The sequence below is a fragment of the Chiloscyllium punctatum genome, chromosome 1, assembly GCF_047496795.1.
Source record: "Chiloscyllium punctatum isolate Juve2018m chromosome 1, sChiPun1.3, whole genome shotgun sequence".
NCBI classification, from domain to species: Eukaryota; Metazoa; Chordata; class Chondrichthyes; order Orectolobiformes; family Hemiscylliidae; genus Chiloscyllium; species Chiloscyllium punctatum.
This window is the reverse complement of record NC_092739.1, coordinates 136,811,366-136,831,898: the sequence shown is the minus strand read 5'-3', so window position 1 is coordinate 136,831,898 and position 20,533 is coordinate 136,811,366. Positions and strand designations below refer to the sequence as shown.

Sequence of the window (20,533 nt, the reverse complement as noted above, 5' to 3'; positions counted from 1 at the left end):
CAGAGTTGGGTAAATAAGGGAATAAGCAGAAAGGCAAATTAGTGCACAAGCAGACTGGGTAAATCAGGAGTGGGCAGATAGGTAATTTGGGTTATAAACAGATTGGGTATATCAGGATATAGACATTTTGGGTAAATCAGGAGTAGACAGATAGGTAATTTGGGTTATAAACAGATTGGGTATATCAGGATATAGACATTTTGAGTATATCATGGTACAGAGAGATTGGGTAAATTGGGGGTATAGACGGTCTGGGTATATCGGGGAAGAAACAGACAGGGTATATCGGGGAAGAGACAGACTGGGTATATCAGAGTATAGAAAGACTACGTATATCAGGGTATAGATAGACTGGGTAAATCAGAGTGTGGACAGAAAGATACAGTGATTTGCTGTTAAGAATGCAAATATTGTACTCACGTTGCCCTTCTCAAATTTGTTGACGTTATTCTTGCTGTCATAAAGCACCCGCTCCCCTGTGTCTCCCTGCAGGCCAATCAGGCAAATGAAGACATTGGCATCTGTGCCACTGCCACCCACTTTGCCAGTGTAGATAATAACCCGGTACTTCACCACTGCATGGAACACACAGAAAACATCATGACCACGGTTGATATTGCATCTATCCTGGTTTTCAGTTTATGGTTCTACTTTGCAGGGTTTGCTGTCAAAGTCTCAATGGCCGAGAGAGCTTCTGGATTCAGCTTTAAAGTATAGATTTGTGCTTTCTTGTCCATAGTGAGATTCCAAGGCCAGCACTCAGTCTGGATTGTGAATTCAAGAAATGGTGGTATGTGCAACTGAAGACACTTGGGAACATAAGAAACAGGAACAAGAGTAGGCCAGCAGCCTTTGAAAAATGCTCACTAAGTTTGGAGTAAATGGATACCCAGCTTCACTTTCTTGCCTGAGCCACAATACCCTTGATATTGCATAGTACCTAACAGTTGTCCTAACTCAAGTTTATCCCTCTACCTCAGATGGGAAATCATACGCATCATACTGGGAAAATAAACACCTCTTGGGATGGGAAACTAAAAGAATATTATTTTAAAATCATAAAAAGTTCTCACTATTCTCACATTTACAAGTGGTTCTACCAGCATTTTGCAGAAGCAAGTGAGAACAGTGATGTCTTGATTCAGCTGCTGATTAGAATGCTCTCCTGATTCGCATTGAGCGGTGGTTGAAACAATAGAAACTAAGACCAGAAATAGGTCATTTGGCCCTTCGAACTTGCTCTGCTATTTAACATGATCATGGCTCATCCTCTATTTTAATGACATTTTCTTTTTATATCCCTTGATGTCTTTAAAATCTTTTTTAAAAACCCTTTCTTGAATATATGAATTGCCTTCGATTCCACAGCCTTCTGTGCTATATAATTTGCTAGGTTCACTAATCCATGAGTTAAGAAATATTTCCTCATCTCAGTCCTGAATGTTTCCTGACATTGCACCCCTTGGTTCTAGACTCCCCAACCAGGGAAAACATCATCCCTGCATCTGGTCTGTCCAGATGTTAGAATTTAATACATTTCAATCAGATCCACATCATCCTTCAAAATTCTAGTGAACACAGGTGCAGTTGAACCAATCTCTCTTCATAGCTTCTGGCTAACACAAACAGCCGGAGTCAAGTTTACCCACTGCATTTCTTCTGATGTTCCAGCTGTGTCCCATCACAAATCCAACTATTCATAAATTCCATAACAGTGGGCTTTGAAATGTTAGAATATGGGGAGTATTAAGATAACAAATGAAAGCAGATGCCTTTCTGACTGAAGGGTGGGGAGACTGTGCATAAATGCTCAAGGACAGTGTTGCCAGATACATGTGTTTTTATAAGGATGCTTCATATTTAATAGTTTGTGGAGGGCTTACATCTTGAAGGGTTATGGAAAACTTGATTAATTTCAAGCTTAGTGAAAATACCTAGAATGGGAAGATTACAAGACATCATTAAAAGGTGAGTTGTGGACACTGAAGATTATTTCTAAAAAGGTTCTGACCGCTGATAATGACATGCTTTGCTGTAGACTGCTGTTGAGATCATTGAACAGTGAGTGGATGGGAAGTATTTTAGTTGCTGGTTGGGAGACAAGAAACCGACCAGGAAAACCTGTGTATTTGCTTGTGCATGCATGTGTCTTTGCTTAGGTATGTTTGTGTGCGCATGTATGTTTGTATGCCTGCAAATTTGTGTCCATGCACATTTTATATGAACATGCTCGCTTGTGTGCATTTGCATGTGTGCACATTTGTGTGTGTGCAATTTTATGTGCATACACTTGTGTGCATGCATTTGAAGGTGTGCATGAATTTGCAGGTGTGTGCATTTTTGTGTATGCGTGCATGAGCATGTATGGATGCATAAACTTTGGCAGCGTTTGGCAGTACAAGGCGACCGCTGTATCCGTGGCGTTGGTATCCATGGTTTCAGTTACCCATAGTTTACCTTGGCCCAAAGATATTACATGGAACATTCCAGAACTAGGAGCCAGGGAACTGCAGGGGAGGTAAATTTCCCATTTAAATGAATGAGTTTGCTGTCATCCGTGGTTTTGGGCTTCCGCGGTAGATCGTGGATACGGGGGGGACTACTGTATAAGCATTTACACATCTGTAATACGGAGACTGTATGTTAACCAAGGGTTTGGAGTGGCATCTTGATGGTAAGAGTATGCAGAGTCCTTCTCCCTGTACTTACATCTGTGGATTTGTGAGTTCAAAAATTAGGGAAATGGGCAAGAAAATACATTAAAAAGCACAGCAAATTAACAAAAGTCCCTCAGAGATCAGTCTGAATACAGCCAGCTTTATTCTCCCATTTGACTGATTGTGCATTCACTCACAAGGTTGGACTTCATCAACACAGTCCCCCTCAGCAGGCAACTCCCGTATAATCTCATTGTCATCCTCATTGATATCCAACCATCGGCCACATTTGAAGTTATATTTATCCTTTGTCAGTGATTTCATTAAAGTCACCTGCAGTAAATCAGAGCACATATACACATCAGGCCAGAGGTTGGCTATTGAAGCCAGTAACTTGAGTAGTATAATTTCCCAAATTTGCAATCCCCATTTCAACTAAAGAAACACATTATACCTGGCATATGGTCAGTCTGTCTTTCAGGTTGTTAACAAAAATTATTTTGTTGTTAAAATCTAAGCCACAGAGTTATTCTAACAAGGCTCTGTGTTTTAATGTCAAGGGAAATTCCATCTGATCATTTGACTAAGTTAGCAAAAGGAAGAAAGTGGAGAGTCTTCTGTTCATTCCTAAACCACAATTCAGTGTACCTTCTTCTGGAAGGAACAAAACACACACTGAGGCTCATAAAGAGCAAGAACTGAACGATAATAAAAATCTGAAATGCAAGATCTAATGTATTTTCATTAAATAAAAATCCCTCAAACATTGTGGGAATGATGGAAAGATGAGAATTGGAAGAGACTATATAGATTCTGTAGTTCACATAAAAAGAGTTCAATCATCGAAGCTAAAATCACATTTCCAGTCAATCATCTCATTTGTTAACACAACACTTTAAAAAGCTACTCATTGGCTATCCTGAGGATGGGACATGGTTCATATAAATGCAAGCTCTTCCTGCTTTTTGCAAAAGTGCTAAATTTGTGTAGGGTATAGTTCTATAGAGCCAGAAGTTCTGGTCCACATATGTTCATAGACTGAGAAGTGGAGGCTGTTCAACTGTGGATGATCTCACAATTCATTCTATTTTGATCTTCAGCTGAATGTCATGGATCTTTTTAATCTGCCTGCCCTCTTAGGTAGGACCTCAGCTTAATGCCTCATTCAAAAAAAAACAGACCTTTCATAATGTGCTGAAATATCAGCCTGGATTGCATGTTCAAATCCCAGGAGTGGGATTAAAATCCACAATTTTCTGATTCTAGCGCAACAGTGCTACCAATTATACCACAGCTCAAGGAGACAGGAACCAAAACAGATGCTAAATTGTAAGCGAAAGCATGCAAAGAAATTGCCCCAAAGCAGATAGCGCAAATGATATTTCAGAAAATGTTAAGATATTTACTTATTGTTCGTCAGTTCCTATTTCTGTTTTGTAAATGTCATTATATTATAATCAAAATTGAGAATTCTCCACAATGAAATCTCTTGACCTAAGCACGTAGCAGTTATTGAGGTTAGGGGTCTCACTTATAAAAAAGGACATTGCAGTGAAGGGGAAGTATACATTACTGCAAACGTGAGAGGATATCACAGGGGAAAAGTGGATATCAGGAGGGGGAAGAATGGACATTGCAGGGGAAAAGTAGACATGATGGGGTGGTGGGAGGGGGAGTGGATATTGCAGGTGCAGGTCTTTACAGGGAAAAGGAAATGATATTGGAGAGGAGAGATTACGTAGGGTTGAGTTTGATGATAACAAGATTAGATATCGCAAACAATAAAATGTAGTTTCTGTTATCTGATGCACAGTAATTTCTCCGAGGGGAGCTAAGTTTTATCCTTGGATTGTGTGTGTGTGTGTGTGTGTGTGTGTGTGTGTGTGTGTTGGATTTCAGTCTTTTATGTGTCAGGTGGTGATTTTAATCATTTGCATATTGATAGTCAATTTTGTGTGGACAGCAGGTTTTATCTTGTGGAGTCTTGGATTGTAAGTTCATTCACAATTGCCACAGATGCGGTGTGGACCTTCATCCTGCAGATTATAAATGAACTTCTATGTCTGTGGTCTTTGTCTTATGCTATGTGAATATTCAGTTCTGTGTGTACGTATTAGTATCTTTTTGTCAAACACCAAAACCCTTCTCCGCTCCTGACAACATTCTTTATGTCTGCAATTGCCTGTAAGTCCAAACAAACTTAATTATGTTTTTTGAAGAGGTGACCAAGATGATAGATGAAGGCAGAGCGGTAGACACTGGCCACATGCACTTTAACATGGCTTTTGATAAGGTTCTGTATGGTAAGCTGTTTAGCAAGATTAGATCACATGAGATGAGATTCCAGGAGAGCAAGCCAATTGGATCCAAAATTGGTTGGATAGAAGGAGACAGAAAGTGGTGATAGAGGGTTGTTATTCAAACTGGAGGCCTGTGAACAGTGGTGTGCAGCAAGGATCGGTGCTGCCATTTATATAAATGATACGCATGAGAATATAAGAGGCATGGTTAATAAGTTTGTGGATGACACTAAAATTAGTGGTACAGTGGACAGTGAAGAAGATTATCTCAGAGTTTGAGAGATGTTGATTAGCTGGACCAATGGGCTGATGAGAGACGGGTGGAGTTTAATTTAGATAAATGTGAGACCAGGACAGGACTTATACAGCCAAGAGTAGGGCCCTAGGCAGCGTTGTCGAACAAAGAGTCCGACGAGTGCAGGTACATAGTTCCTTGAAATTGACGTCGCAGATAGACAGGGCAGTTTGCCTTCATTGGTCAGAACACCTAAGTATAGGATTTGGGACATCATGTTGTGGTAGTACAACACATTGATAAGGCCACTTCTGGAATACAGAGTACAACTCTGGTCACCCTGCTATAGAAAGGATTTTGTTAAACTGGAAAGGTTGCAGAAAACAGTTCCAAGAACATTGCCAGGACTGGGCGGTTTCAGTTATAGGGAGAGGCTAGATAAGTGGAGACTTTTTTCTCTGGAGCATTGGAGGCTGAAGAATGACCTTACAAAGTATAATAAAATCATGAAGGGCATAGATAAGGTGACTAGCCAAGGTGTTTTACCCAGGGTAGAGGAGTCCAAAACTAGAATGCATCAATTTAAGGTAAGAGGGGAAAGATTAATAAAGGACCTGAGGGGCAGCTTTTTCACACAGCTGGTGGTGCATATATTGAATGTGATGCCAAAGGAAGTAGTAGATGCGGGTACAGTTACAACATTTAAAAGACATTTGGACAGGTGCATGAGTGAGAAAGATTTAGAGGGATATGGACCAAATGCAGGCAAATGGGACCAGTACAGATTAGGAAACTTGGTTGGCATGGGCAGGTTGGACCAAAGGGTTTGTTTCTGTGCTGTATGACTCTTCGGTTCTTTGACAATAGTTGGAAACTTGTGGAGGCAACAGTGGTCTGGCCCATCAGGAATGCCCATTGCATTTGACAGGCCAGTAATATGCACAGTATTCCAGAACAATTTGCAACCTCCTGGCCCAGCATATCCCCAAATCAACCAAGCTAGGGAATCAATCCTGGTTCAATGGAGAGTGCAGGAGGGCATGCCAGGAGCAGCACCAGGCATACCTAAAAAAAAAGGTTTCAAACTGGTGAAGCTACCAAACAGGACCACTTGCATACCAAACAGCATAAGCAGCAAGTGATAGAAAGGGCTGAGCGATCCCACAACCAGCACATCAGACCTATGCTCTGCAGTCCTGAATGATAGTGGTTAATTAAACAATTCATGAAAAGAGGAGGCTCCACAAATATCCTCATCCTGAATGATAGAAGACCCAGCACATTGGTGAAAACATAAGCCTGAAGCATTTACAACAATCTTCAGCCAGAGGCACTGAGTGGATGATCCATCTTGGTCTCCTCCAGTGGTCCCCAGCATCACAGATACCAATGCAATTCAGTCTACATGATATAAAAAGTTGTCTGGAGGCATTGGTTACTGCAAAGGCTCTGGGCCCTGACAACATTCTGGAATAGTACTGAAGGCTTGTACTCCAGAATTTGCCACTCCCCTCGCTAAGCTCTTCCAGTAGTTTCCACACTGGCATGTACTTAGGAGCTTGTATAACTGAGTTACATGCCACTTTTCAGAGATAAAAGCCAGTCACTGTGCTCTGGACTTAAAAGTCAATACACAATGGAGAGGAGTTTAGGTGTAGGGGTGGAGAAGGATCCTATTTCGCTCCTTTTGGGCCCAACCATTGTATTTCCTGCAGACTTGCATAAAGCAAAACGTTTCAATATTGTTACAATCTGTGCAAGGCAGAATATCTTGCTAGGTTGGATATCAGAAAACCCCCCAGACCTGTTGGGTTGGTGGAAGATTGTTATTAGATTAGATTACTTACAGTGTGGAAACAGGCCCTTCGGCCCAACAAGTCCACACCGCCCCGCCGAAGCGTAACCCACCCATACCCCTACATCTACATTTACCCCTTACCTAACACTACGGGCAATTTAGCATGGCCAATTCACCTGGCCTGCACATCTTTTGACTGTGGGAGGAAACCTGAGCACCCGGAGGAAACCCACGCAGACACGGGGAGAACGTGCAAACGCCACACAGTCAGTCGCCTGAGGCGGGAATTGAACCCGGGTCTCAGGCGCTGTGAGGCAGCAGTGCTAACCACTGTGCCACCGTGCCGCCGAGCATATTCCCCCGAATTTTCTCACAAATGTGGTACATCACAAAACTGAGAATTTTTACAAGACATGGCAACCCTTTTTGAAATACCTGGACACAGATTTATCTGCCACATTAACAAGGTCTTTTATATAGCCGTAACGATTGTGTTTCATGAATCCAATATCCAGGGAGGAGGAACTGTGAATGTATGAGTGTTTTGTTTGGCTGGGCTGAGTTATTACTATTTATTTGTTTGTTGTTAGGTATTTATTTAGTTAGTTAAATAGCTAGTTTAGGTTTTATTTTAATTTTATACTTCTCTATATATGTTTATACATTCGTATAGGAGGGTGGGTTGGGGAATTTATTTTATTATTTGGGTTTAGTTTTGTACTATTTTTGTACTGTTTTGAATTGCATTGTTTTGTATTTGTTGTAATATTTAAAAATCTATTTTTTCTTAATAAAAATATATTATTAAAAAAAGTCAATACAAGTCTCGAGGTTTTACACAAATCTGATACTTCATAACCACCCACTTTGTTTCATGGTCGGTATAAAACCATATTCACTTTTTAATTCCAGATTTATGAACCAATTAAATGTAAATTCCATCAGTACCTGCAGTGGGATTTGAACTCACACTGTGGCACTCCTTCAGGCCTGTACCACTATACTACCCCATATACCAAAGCCTAGCCTTCTTCTCTGCATTCATATCAATACAGTTTGATGACTCACTTTGTTCAGATGCCAACCAGCAAAAGGATGTCGTTTCTCGTGCCAGATTCTCAGCTTGTAAATGGTTCCCAGGTCTGGGAGTTCAATCTACAAAAGGCAAGAGACACATGAAGAAAATCTTTCAGAATTAATCCAAAGTGAATCATTTCTGCTTTGTTTAATTCAATCCTGGTCTTTTAGTAAGCAATAATGTGATTGGCTTAAACATAGCTGAATGCAGGCAAGTCCCATTGAAGTCCCATTCAGGACCCACTGCCCTGTGACAGGGACCTCACAGAACAGACCATTGTCAACCGCTTCTCCAGTATTGTGAAGCCGGAGGATAAAAAAGTTTCAAAGGCATGTACTGCAATACCTGAACAAGAGTGTGGCTCAAAATGGGAGAGACAATACTGCACGGCGCACTGTTCTGAATAACAGATACTTTAGTTGTCCTATCTGTTCTTATCTTTCTGTGACTTAATTACTTAATGTTCTAGAAATGAATACCTGCACTTGAAACTTCCTGTCCTGCTCTGCCAACATAAGTTTGGTGGAGACCTACTGATGTGATTGAAAAGAGGACTGCAACTGAAATTACAAAGGTACAACAAGAGAAACTCTGAGGAAATTCTTGGTAATGTTCTTTTCATATCCTTAAGAATTTGAACTTGCAATCTTCTACCACAGAGGTGAAGGGAAGAGATCTGGGTCAAACTGACTTGCACTAAAAATAGAGAAGGATTTACCCCTTCCTGCCCTGTAATAGTCTAGTCTTAGGAATGACAATCATTGTTAGTATAAGAGGAGATTTTCTTTGCATCTACAAGTACTGGTGTGAAATAAACTACTGATAAAGTAGAGATAAGCTTAGAATAAAGCCCAGGCTGAGATGTGATGCAGGGAAATATGACTGAAATGAGGAGAGACAAAATACACAGGTTTTGGAGAGGTCCTCTCAGTGATAAATGCGGGATTAGACTTGAAGGGATTAGTGCAGTGTTTATCAAGATGAGATGATCAAAGGAGCAGCAGGTGTAAGAAGATTAGAGGAAGAAATAGATGTATGACTAAGTTATGTTCTTAGAAAACATGACTACCATCTGGGATGTCTTGGATAGATTCACTGCCTCTAATGCTGTTGTTGGTATCAGTCGGTTACCATATGACATTGTAGGCAAAAGGTAGGCTCCATCTTGACAAACCATAAACAATTTTATTGCATATAACTTAATAGCTAGCTACATTACATCATCTTAGATACATGCAAATCTTTTACAGAAAAAACAGAAATTGCTGGAAAATTTCAGCAGTTCTCATAGCATCTGTAGAGAGAATCAGAGTTAATATTTCTGGTCCAGTGACCTTTCTTCAGAACATCTTAATGATATTCTGTTGGATACCAGGCTCAACTAAGTGTAGATTCACATTACCCCTCTAGCTACAAGTTGTTAATACTGAAAACAATCACTGAACCAGCACACTTGCAGTGGGAACACGTAGGCAACTGCTCACCTCCTCCCAAGAACCATCCTTTATATGCTGAAGACTAGAGGTTTTTTCTTTGCTCTCAGTTGACCATTTTAAATACTATTTTACACAACAATCACTATTTTCCCAATTAAAATTATATGTGGACAATAAATTCTGATCTTGCCTCATCCCAGGAATGAATAAAATAAATAATGACCACATCATTGAAGCATTTTGGGCGAAGTTAGTCATGTAAAATATAATCAGGCCAGGAGGGTTTGATTAGGGGCAGTGATATACAATAATTTTCTGTCAAAACCAGAATGTAAATGATTGACAAGGAGCTTCTTAATATGGGAACGGATGTTGTGAAGAGGGGCACTGACCAATTTATGAGCAGAGTCCAATGGGTGATGGAGGGTAGGATGTGGCTACAGGAGAAATTATATGGATAAATTCCCATCAGGGTGGAATTTCATGCCAAAGTGACCTTTATGGATTTGCAGTACATTTGTAAGATGGATTGATGGAGGAACTTGGTCACATAGAAACTGTTATTATTGGACTTTTGCTAACTCCCACAGTATATGCCACCCACCATAAACTTATCTGTTTGTCCAGTTTCAAAATTGTCTGAATTGTTGTCCAGGCACATCGCATCTGATTTCCCTTTGTTACCATACAGCTGGAGGAAAACATTCGCATCTGTTCCTGCATTCTTAATATCGCTTGTCCAGATCCACAATGACCATGGATTTTCTAATGTGAAAAAAGGAGACAGCTTCTTTTAACTTGCTCTGCACCAGGTGAATAGGACAGAACTACATCAAGCTGTAGAAGGAATAATGTCCTTTAGAACTTGGACCCCCAGTAGTAGTTCACAATACAGAAACTCCTTGGATGTTCATGACCTGACTCATGTTCTTATGATTCAGCCATTCTACCCACTGGTTGATAGATTGAAACAACATTATCAATGGATGTCCTGTTGTTTTATACATGATCTTTAACATTTGTTGACTCATTCCATGCTGATGTGGATGTATGAAAAGGCATTCATTTGGTGGTAGGGTAAAGACTGCTGCAGACTAAGTTGGCTTCAAAGAGTTTTTCACTCCAGGCTCCCCAATAGCAGAGAGCAATGTGCCAGCTCCAAGATGACAGTTTGATTCTGGGCAACGTGCATTAATCACATGATATATTTACTCAGGCACACAGTTCTCATCATATTTTCTTATCCTATTGTCACATGATTTAACCCATTTTTCTTTCACCTACCCATATGACCTAATTTTAATGTTGGGAAAGTTTTTGCCTCTACCACTGATGCTGGAAGAGAATCCACAGCCTGGATATTTGCACTACTCACTAATTATAGCCATCCATGGGTACAGATAGCACTACCTATGCTGTTCATCAGCTGAATAGTCATCTGTAGGGGAATGGGGAGAGAAGTGCTATCAAACATCAGTAGTATGAATTAAAGATAGTTAGCATCTCTGAGAGAGAATTGCAAAGACCCAAAAACAATTTGAAGAACAAATGGCTAAAACAGTGAGAAAATGAATAAGCTGCAAGTTTCACTGGTGGTCTTAGGTCTGTCAGTGGAGAGGAGGGTAATCAGTCTCCCTAAAAGAACAGCAAGTCACCAAAATATTTACTGACAAGCCTGTGGGAAAAGCATCAAAAAGTGGCACTGAAAAAGCACAGCAGGTCAGGCAGATCCGAGGAACAGGAAAATCAACTTTTTGGGCATAAGGCCTTCATCAGGAATGTGAATCCTCCTGTGGGTAAAGTATATCAGTCTTAAGGAGAACTGCGATACTAGAAAAGTATCAATGACCTGGTAGTGAAGACAAGTTCAACTGTGACATTTAAAAAGGCATTCAATGTTTATTTGGCTAGAAATAATAGACAAGTGTATTGGGAAAAAGCACAAAATTGACAATAGGTAACCATGCTCATCTGGAGAGTCAGTGCAGACAATGGGACAAAGAGTATCTTTCTGCATTGTAACACTCCAGTGACCTAACTTCAGATGTTAAGTTCAGACGAATGCCCTTATATTTTCAGTTCCATGTTGAGCTTTGTTATTTACAGCACTGTCACTAGTGACCATCCAATTCTATTATCCTTCACTGACCGACAATCACTTCATCAATAGCCAGAGACTTTTCCCCAGGGCAGGATTGACTGGTACGAGGTCATAGTTTGAAGATATTAAGAGGAAGGTATAAAGGAGGTAGGTTCTTTACGCAGGGAGTTGTGAATGCATGGAATGCTTTGCCAGCGGTGGTGGTGAAAGCAGAGTCATTAGGAACATTAAGTGACTGCTGGACATGCACATGAATAGCAGTGAGTTGAGGGGTGCATAGGTTAAGTTACTATATTTTACATTTGGATTAAATCTCAGCACAACATTGTGGGCCAAAGGGCCTGTTCTGTGCTGTACATTTCTATGTTTTATATTCTATCACTCTTCTCTTCCAGATACCCACTGCTAGTTCAATATTCACATCCTCGCAGCTCATATCCCACACACAGATTCTCAGCTATTCCATTATAACATTCACTAAATAACATACAAGACTTTAGGTAACAAGCTCCTCCTTCTTGAATGTGTGGTGCTAGAAAAGCACAGCAGGTCAGGCAGCATCTGAGGAGCAGGAGAATCGATGTTTCAGGCATAAGCCCTTCATCAGGAAATCTGATTCACCATGATTCTAACACCACACTCGCGACTCTGATCTCCAGCATCTGCAGTCCTCACTTTCTCCCTCTCCTTCTTGTAGGGGAAGATAGTACCCGATGCCAGGCACAATGTGCTGCTGGACGAGCATCTCTTCCTGCATCTTGAAGAAAACAAATCAGGGCATAATAAGCTGAGGCAAAGCTGAGCTCACAGTCTCTGCTAGCAGAGACATTGCCCAGGGTTATTAAAACCCTAATCCCCTTTCTCTCTTTGCTGATCAAAGATCAAAGTACGGGGTCTAACTAGAAAACCATATGAGGTGGGGCTACACCGATGATTGCGTGTTGGGGAATTTCTCAGTACTTGTCTGTTTGAATTCTATTGCCTGGAAAGATTCTGCAAAAATTGCTATGTACTTTTCTGTCTCTTCTGTCGCAGTGAAACCATTTCATAGAGTTCGCGTTCAATCAGCCCATCTCCTTCATCTTCATCCAGCCATTTTCTGCAGGGAAATGTCTGTTCAATGCCAGTGAATGCACAGTAAACTATAACCTGCGTAGATCAAAAAGAGGCTGCTAAAAATCATGGTAGAGAACAAATAGCAATTGAGACAGATATTCTGGAATTTATTAAGTGCAAGATTTCACAACTATGTTCAGGTTGAAACACAAACATAAATATTATATAAGCAATAATGTAAATTAAATTTGTGAGGTATTAAAAAAAACAGCTGTTTGTAGTATGGTACATGCATGAAAATATTGCTGGGATTGCACATTGGCAGGAGAATGTGTGTATGTAGGTTGAAATGTGCTAACCAGGAAATGGCACGGGTCAGAGGAGTATGCAATATCACATAGCTGGACCACATAACATAATGTGGTGTGTTACACATACAGAATAATATTACATATGGATTGAAAGATGTTACATATGTGGAGTGTGTTACTGCTACAGACACATGATTACTCCATGGATTATAATTATTTGTAAACATAATACTCCCACTTGTTCAACTGCCTTCCGTTGTCTCTTTGCACCCTTGCCTTGGGTCCCACAAAGCACATTCTGCATTCACAATTCACCCAGCAACTTTGACCAGAGAAACAGCTGGATGAAGGTGGACATGTTGTAATGGGAAAGAATTAAGTGGAGAAAAGACAATGGTTAAAACTCTTCCATCTGTGGCTGACCATTTCATTGGATGGTTGCAAAGAGAATGACGTGACGGAGTTGCAGGTGAATTTGGAAGATGAGTTCACAACCATTTAATCTGATGGGCATAAAACTACCTTATTATTTGTTAATAAGGGGTAAATTCCGTCCTGGGTTCTCATGAATTAATTTCATAAGTAAGCCAATTTTACAGCTGAAATATAAAATCAGATAGTTGGACTTCTGTGTGCAAAAATAAATCTGCTTTTCAAATTATCCATTGATTTTGATTTCATTACTGACTGGTTATGGCACAGTATAGGATTATAATGTTGTGTTAAATTATTGTCTATCTATGAGATGTGTGGTGACACACTTTTAAAAAAATTCTTTATACGGGGTAAAGGTTCACAACATTTAGGAGTTTAAAAATGTTACTCCATTGCTTACCTTCTCACAGAACCATCCTGAACTGACACCACAGTTATCATGGCCAATGGTAACTCTGCTGAGTGGGCTGAGCAGGGCAGCCAACTCCACGTTAAAGATGTCTGTTATTCCACGTTCAAACTGGCCACCTTCTAGGAAGATTTTTCCACTGTTTTTAAGACCCTTGGATCCATGGAGAATGATATGCACTTTTGAGTTAGTCCCAGCTCCTCTGATATCACCGGTTACTACAGAAACATTGTAAACAATCCCTGGAAAATCAAATTTGATTCTAAAATTAGGATGTGTTGCTAATAGTGGGAAGAAGCATAATTCATGAAACAATCCTAACCAGAGAGTCACTAGCTCAAATCAATTCTGACAAGAAAGGTGTGGGCATATAAGAACAGTAGTATAGCAGTAGGGAGGTCATATTTTGGCTGTATAGGACATTGGACAGACCACTTATGGAATACTGGGTGCAGTTCTAGTCTCGCTGCTATAGGAAGGATGTTGTGAAACTTGAAAGGGTTCAGAAAAGATTTACAAGGATGTAGCCAAGATTCGAGGGTTTGAACTACAGGGAGACACTGGGGCTGCTTTCCCTGGAGGGTTGGAGGCTAATGGATGACCTTGTAGAGATTTATAAAGTTATGACAGACATGGATAGTGTAAGTAAACAAGGTCTTTTGCTGGACTGGGGGAGTCCAAAACTAGACGGCAGGTTTAACATGAGAGGGGAAAGGGAACCAAGAGGTGACTTTTTCATGCAGAGGGTGGTGAGTGTATGATATAAGCTGACAGAGGAAGTGGTGGAGGCTGGTATAAGTAAAAGGCATCTGGATGGGTATATCAATAGGAAGGGTTTAGAGGGATATGGACCAAATACTGGCAAATGGGACTGGATTTATTGGGATATCTGGGCAGCATAGATAAGTTGGATTGATGGGTCTGTTTCCATGCTGTAGATCTCTATGACTCTATGTGGATCTGAATGCAGGCAAGATAAATGGAATGTATACTTCCATTTCTGACACTTCTATTGATACACAATGGTTTGGAACAGCCTCAATGTTGAGTAGGTTACATATCACTTTGGGAACAATTGCAGGGAGTTCTCTTGGTGTCCTGACCAAAATGTCTCTCTCAACCTACACTGACAGAATGAACGCCACCTGATCATTCATTTCAATACTGTTTGTTGGATTTTGTTGTGCCCATTGTGTTGTTGCCATGCAACCTTAGTAACAACAGCAATTAATTGCATGTGTTTCCTTTAGGAGTTGCTGAAAAATGTGCTAAAGGGCTACACAAATGCAAGTGAATTATACTCTTGGCAAGCTTAGAGCTACCAAGCTATCAAGAACAGAGATAAGGGACTTCTTGTTTTGTGGAGAGATTAGAGAAAATGGGATTTATCTTCTTAGAGAAAAGAAGGTTAAGATTTAACGAAAGCATTCAAAAGGAGTTTTGACAGTGCTGATAAGAAAAAAAAACTTGTTATTGGCAGGAGGAGCAACAACCTGAGTACACAGATTTTGAACAATCAGGAAGAGAACCAGAGAAAGATGAAGTGCAAGGTTTTACACATTGAACTGGAATGAATGGCTAGAAAGTCAGAAGCAGGTTTAATTGTAACTTTCAGAACAGAATTGGATAAATATTTTGCAGAGCAAGGGAAAACAAACAGGGGAGTAAGAATAGAGTTAATGAGTCATAGAGTCATAGAGATGTTCAGCACGGAAACAGACCTTCTGTCCAACTCGTCCACACCTACCAGATATCCCAACCTAACCTAATCCCATTTGCCAGCACTTGGCCCATATCCCTCCAAACCCTCCTTATTCATATACCCATCCGGATGCCTTTTAAATGCTGTAATTGTACTAACCTACACCACTTCCTCCGGCAGCTCATTCCATACACACACTGCCTTCTACGTGAAAAAGTTGCCCCTTAGGTCCGTTTTAAATTTTTCCCTTCTCACCCTAAGCCTATGCCCTCTAGTTCTGGACTCCCCCAATACAGGGGAAAGACCTTGTCTATTTTCCTATCCATGCCCCCCATTAATTTGTAAACCACTATAAGGCCACTCCTCAGCCTTCGACACTCCGGGAAAACAGCTCTAGCCTATTCAACCTCTCCCTATAACTCAAATTCTCCAACCTTGGCAACATCCTTGTAAATCTTTTCTGAATCCTTTCAAGTTTCACAATATCCTTCCGAAAGGAAGGAGACCAGAATTGCACACAATATTCCAAAAGTGGCCTAACCAATGTCCTGTACAGCCACAATATGATCTCTGAACTCCTACACTCAATGCTGTGACCAATAAATAAAAACATACCAAATGCCTTCTTCACTATCCTATCTACCTGTGGCTCTACTTTCAAGGAGCTATGAACCTGCACTCCAAGGTCTCTTTGTTCAGCAACACTCCCTCAGACCTTACCATTAAGTGTATAAGTCCTGCTCTCATTTACTTTTCCAAAATGCAGCACCTCACATTTATCTAAATTAAACTCCATCTACCACTCCTCAGCTCATTTGTCCATCTGGTCAAGATCTCATTGTACTTTGTGGTAAACTTCTTCGCTGTCCTCCAATTTTGGTGTCATGTGCAAACTTACTAACTATACCTCCTATGTTCACATCCTAATCATTTATATAAATGATGAAAAGTAGTGGACCCAGTACCAATCCTTGTGGCACTCCACGAGTCACAGACCTCCAGTCTGAAAAACAACCCTCCCTCACCACCTTCTGTCTTCTACCATCAAGCTAGTTCTGTATCCAAATGGCTAGTTCTCCCTGTGTTCCATGAGATCTAATCTTGCTCACCAGTCTCCCATGAGGAACCTTGTCAAATGCCTTACTTAAGTCCATACTGATTATGTCTACCACTCTGCCCCCATCAATCCTCATTGTTACTTCTTCAAACAAATCAATCAAGTTTGTGAGACATGATTTTCCACGCACAGTCATGTTGATTATCCCTAATCAGTCCTTGCCTTTCCAAATACATGTAAATCCTGTCCCTCAGAATTCCCTCCAACTACTTGCCCACCACTGATGTCAGGCTCACCAGTCAATAGTCCCCTGGCTTGTCCTTAGCACCCTTCTTAAAGAGTGGCACAACGTTAGCTAACATCCAGTCCTCTGGCACCTCACCTGTGACTATTGCTGACACAAATATCTCAGCAAGGTGCCCAGCAATCACTTCCCTAGCTTCCCACAGGGTTTTAGGGTACACCTGATCAGGTCTTGGGGATATATCCACTTTCATGCATTTCAAGGCATCCATCACCTCCTCCTCTGCAATATGGATATTTTTCAAGAAGTCATGGTCTATTTCCCCACATTCTATATCTTCCACGTCCTTCTCCATAGTAAACACTAATGCAAAATACTTGTTTAATATCTCCCCCATCTCCTGCGGCTCCATACATGGGCCTTCTTGCTGATCTTTGAAGGCCCTATTGTCTACCTAGTTACCCTTTTGTCCTTAATTTATTCATAAAAACTCTTTGGATTCTCCGTAAACATATTTGCCAAAGCTATCTCATGTCCTCTTTTTGCCCTCCTGATTTCCCTCTTAAGTGTACTCCTATTGCCTTTATACTCTTCTAAGGATCACGCTATCTCTTCTGTCTATACCTGACATATGCTTCCTTCTTTTTCTTAGCCAAAGCCTCAATTTCTCTAGTCATCCAGCATTCCCTACACCTACCAGCCTTTCCTTTCTCCCTAATGAGAATATAGTGTCTCTGGACTCTCGTTGGCTCATTTTTGAAGGCTTCCCATTTTCCAGCCATTCCTTTACCTGTGAACATATGCCCCCAGTCAACTTTTGAAAATTCTTGCCTAATACCATCAAAATTGGCCTTCCTCCAACTTAGAACTCAATTTTCAGTTCTGGTCTATCCTTTCTCATCACTATTTTTAAATTAATAGAATTATGGTCGCTGGCCCCAAAGTGCTCTCCCACTGACACCTCAGTCACCTACCCCGCCTCAGTCACCCGTCCTGCCTCAGTCACCCACCCTGCCTCAGTCACCTGCCCTGCCTCAGTCACCCGCCCTGCCTCAGTCACCCACCCTGCCTCAGTCACCTGCCCTGCCTCAGTCACCTGCCCTGCCTCAGTCACCCACCCTGCCTCAGTCACCTGCCCTGCCTCAGTCACCCGCCCTGCCTCAGTCACCCGCCCTGCCTCAGTCACCCGCCCTGCCTCAGTCACCTGCACCTTTTCTAGTCGGAACATCCACATACTGAATCAGAAAATATTCCTGTATACACTTAACAAATTCCTCTCCAGCTAAACCCTTAACATTATTGCAGTCCCAGTCTATGTTTGAAAAGCTAAAATCCCCAACCATAACCATCCTATTATTCTTACAGATAACTGAATTCTCCATACAAATTTGTTTTTGCAATTTCCCACTGACTATTAGCGGGTCTGTAATACAATCTCAATAAGGTGATCATCCCTTTCTTATTTCTCAGTTCCACCCAAATAACTTCCCTGGATGTATTCCCAGGATATTCTCCCTAACTACAACAGTAATGTTATCCCTTACCAAAAATGCCACACCCCCCTCCTCTCTTGCCCCCCTTTCTATTCTTCCTACAGCATTTATATCCTGGAATATTAAGCTGCCAGTCCTGTCCATTGCTGAGCCACATTTTAGTAATTGCTATGATATCCCTGTCCCATGTTCCTAACCATATCCTGAGTCCAACTGCCTCTTGCATTGAAATAAATGCGGTTTAATTTATCAGTCCTAGCTTGTTCTCTGCTTTGTTCCTGCCTGCTTTGGCTGTTTGACTCGCTTCTTTTCCCAGCTGCACCAGTCTCAGATTGCTTTCTTTCCCACTATTTTTCTGGGTCCCACCGCCACCCCCGCTCCCCACCTTACTAGTTTCGATCCTCCCAAGCAGCTCTGGCAAATCTCCCTGCCAGTACATTAGTCCTCTTCCAATTCAGGTGCAATTTGTCCTTCCTATACAGATCACATCTATGCCAGAAGAGATTCCAATGATCCAAAAATGTGAATGCTTCTCCCCTGCACCAGCTCCTCAACCACACATTCATCTGCTCTATCCTCCTATTCCTACCCTCACTTGCTCATTGCACCAGGAGTAATCCAAATATTATTAGCCCCGACGATCTCCTTTTAAATTCCTGTCTAACATCCGAACATTCTGTTAGGAGGCATGGGATAGTGGGAAATTTGGATAGAAAACTGGCTAACCGGTCAAAGTCAGAGAGTGGTGGTAGATGGTAAATATTCAGCCTGGAGTCCAGTTACAAGTGGAGTTCTGCAGGGATCAGTTCTGGGTCCTCTGCTGTTTGTAATTTTTATTAATGACTTGGATGAGGGAGTCGAAGGGTGGCTCAGTAAATTTGCAGATGATACGAAGATAGGTGGAGTTGTGGATAGTGAGGAGGGCATTTGTCATTTGCAAAGGGACTTAGATATGATGCAGAGCTGGGCTGAGGAGTGGCAGATGGAGTTCAACCCTGCCATGTGTGAGGTTGTCCATTTTGGAAGAACAAATAAGAATGCGGAATACAGGGTTAATGGTAGGGTTCTTAGTCAGGTGGAGGAACAGAGGGATCTTGGGGTCTATGTACATAGATCTTTGAAAGCTGCCACTCAGGTGGATAGAGTTTGTAAGAAGGCCTATGGTGTATTATTGTTCATTAGCAGAGGGATTGAATTCAAGAGTCGTGAAGTGATGTTGCAGCTGTACAGGACTTTGGTTAGGCCACAGTTGGAGTACTGTGTGCAGCTCTGGTCGCCTCACTTTAGGAAAGATGTGGAAGCTTTGGAGAGGGTGCAGAGAAGATTTACCAGGATGTTGCCTGGAATGGAGAATAGGTCATACAAGGATAGGGTGAGAGTTCTCGGCCTTTTCTCGTTGGAACGGTGAAGGATGAGGGGCAACGTGATAGAGGTTTATAAGATGATCAGAGGAATAGATAGAGTAGACAATCAGAAACTTTTTCCCCGGGTACAACAGAGTGTTACAAGGGGACATAAATTTAAGGTGAAGGGTGGAAGGTATGGGGGAGATGTCAGGGGTGGGTTCTTTACTCAGAGAATGGTGGGGGCATGGAATGCGCTGCCCGTGGGAGTGGTAGAGACAGAATCATTGGCAACCTTTAAGCTGCATTTGGATAGGTACATGGATGTGTGCTTAATCTAGGATAGAAGTTTGGCACAACATCGTGGGCCGAAGGGCCTGTTCTGTGCTGTATTGTTCTATGTTCTATGTTCTATTCTGTCCTCAAAATCTCATCATTTTCCCTTCCTATGTTGTTAGTTCCATTTACAATGATCTCCTGCCTTTCCCTCTCCCATTTGAGAATATTCTGCACTGTCTTCAAGATATCCTTGATTCTAGCACCAGGGACATGACACACCATTCTGATTTCTCACTGCAGGCTGCAAAAAAGTCTGTCTATGCCTCTGACTAGAGAGTCCCCTGTCATAATCGATCACTTGGAACCTGATGTACTCTTTGTTACATAAGAGCCAGTCTCGATACCAGAAACTTGGCTATTCATACTACATTCCCCTTTGAGTCCATCACCCCCTACATTTTCCAAAGCAGCATACTAGTTTGATATGGGGATAGCCACAGGAGACTCCTGCACTACCTGCCTACCTCTCCTACCTTTTGTGGAGTTCACCCATCGACCTGACTGTATCTGTGGCTTTTCTCCCTCCCTATAACTGCCAT

General features: G+C 41.5%; 1 protein-coding gene across 1 annotated transcript in view; it reads right to left on the bottom strand.

Annotated features, from left to right (window-relative positions):
* Window positions 1–20,533, bottom strand: part of loxhd1a (lipoxygenase homology PLAT domains 1a) — a 153,754-nt gene that overhangs the window by 79,148 nt on the left and 54,073 nt on the right. Inside the window, exons 8-13 of the mRNA XM_072574269.1 lie at window positions 13,808–14,058; window positions 12,619–12,754; window positions 10,109–10,269; window positions 8,059–8,145; window positions 2,855–2,990; window positions 421–575 (exon numbers count right to left, since the gene is read on the bottom strand). Coding sequence (XP_072430370.1) covers window positions 421–575; window positions 2,855–2,990; window positions 8,059–8,145; window positions 10,109–10,269; window positions 12,619–12,754; window positions 13,808–14,058 — 926 coding nt within the window. The remainder of the gene's footprint in view (window positions 1–420; window positions 576–2,854; window positions 2,991–8,058; window positions 8,146–10,108; window positions 10,270–12,618; window positions 12,755–13,807; window positions 14,059–20,533) is intronic.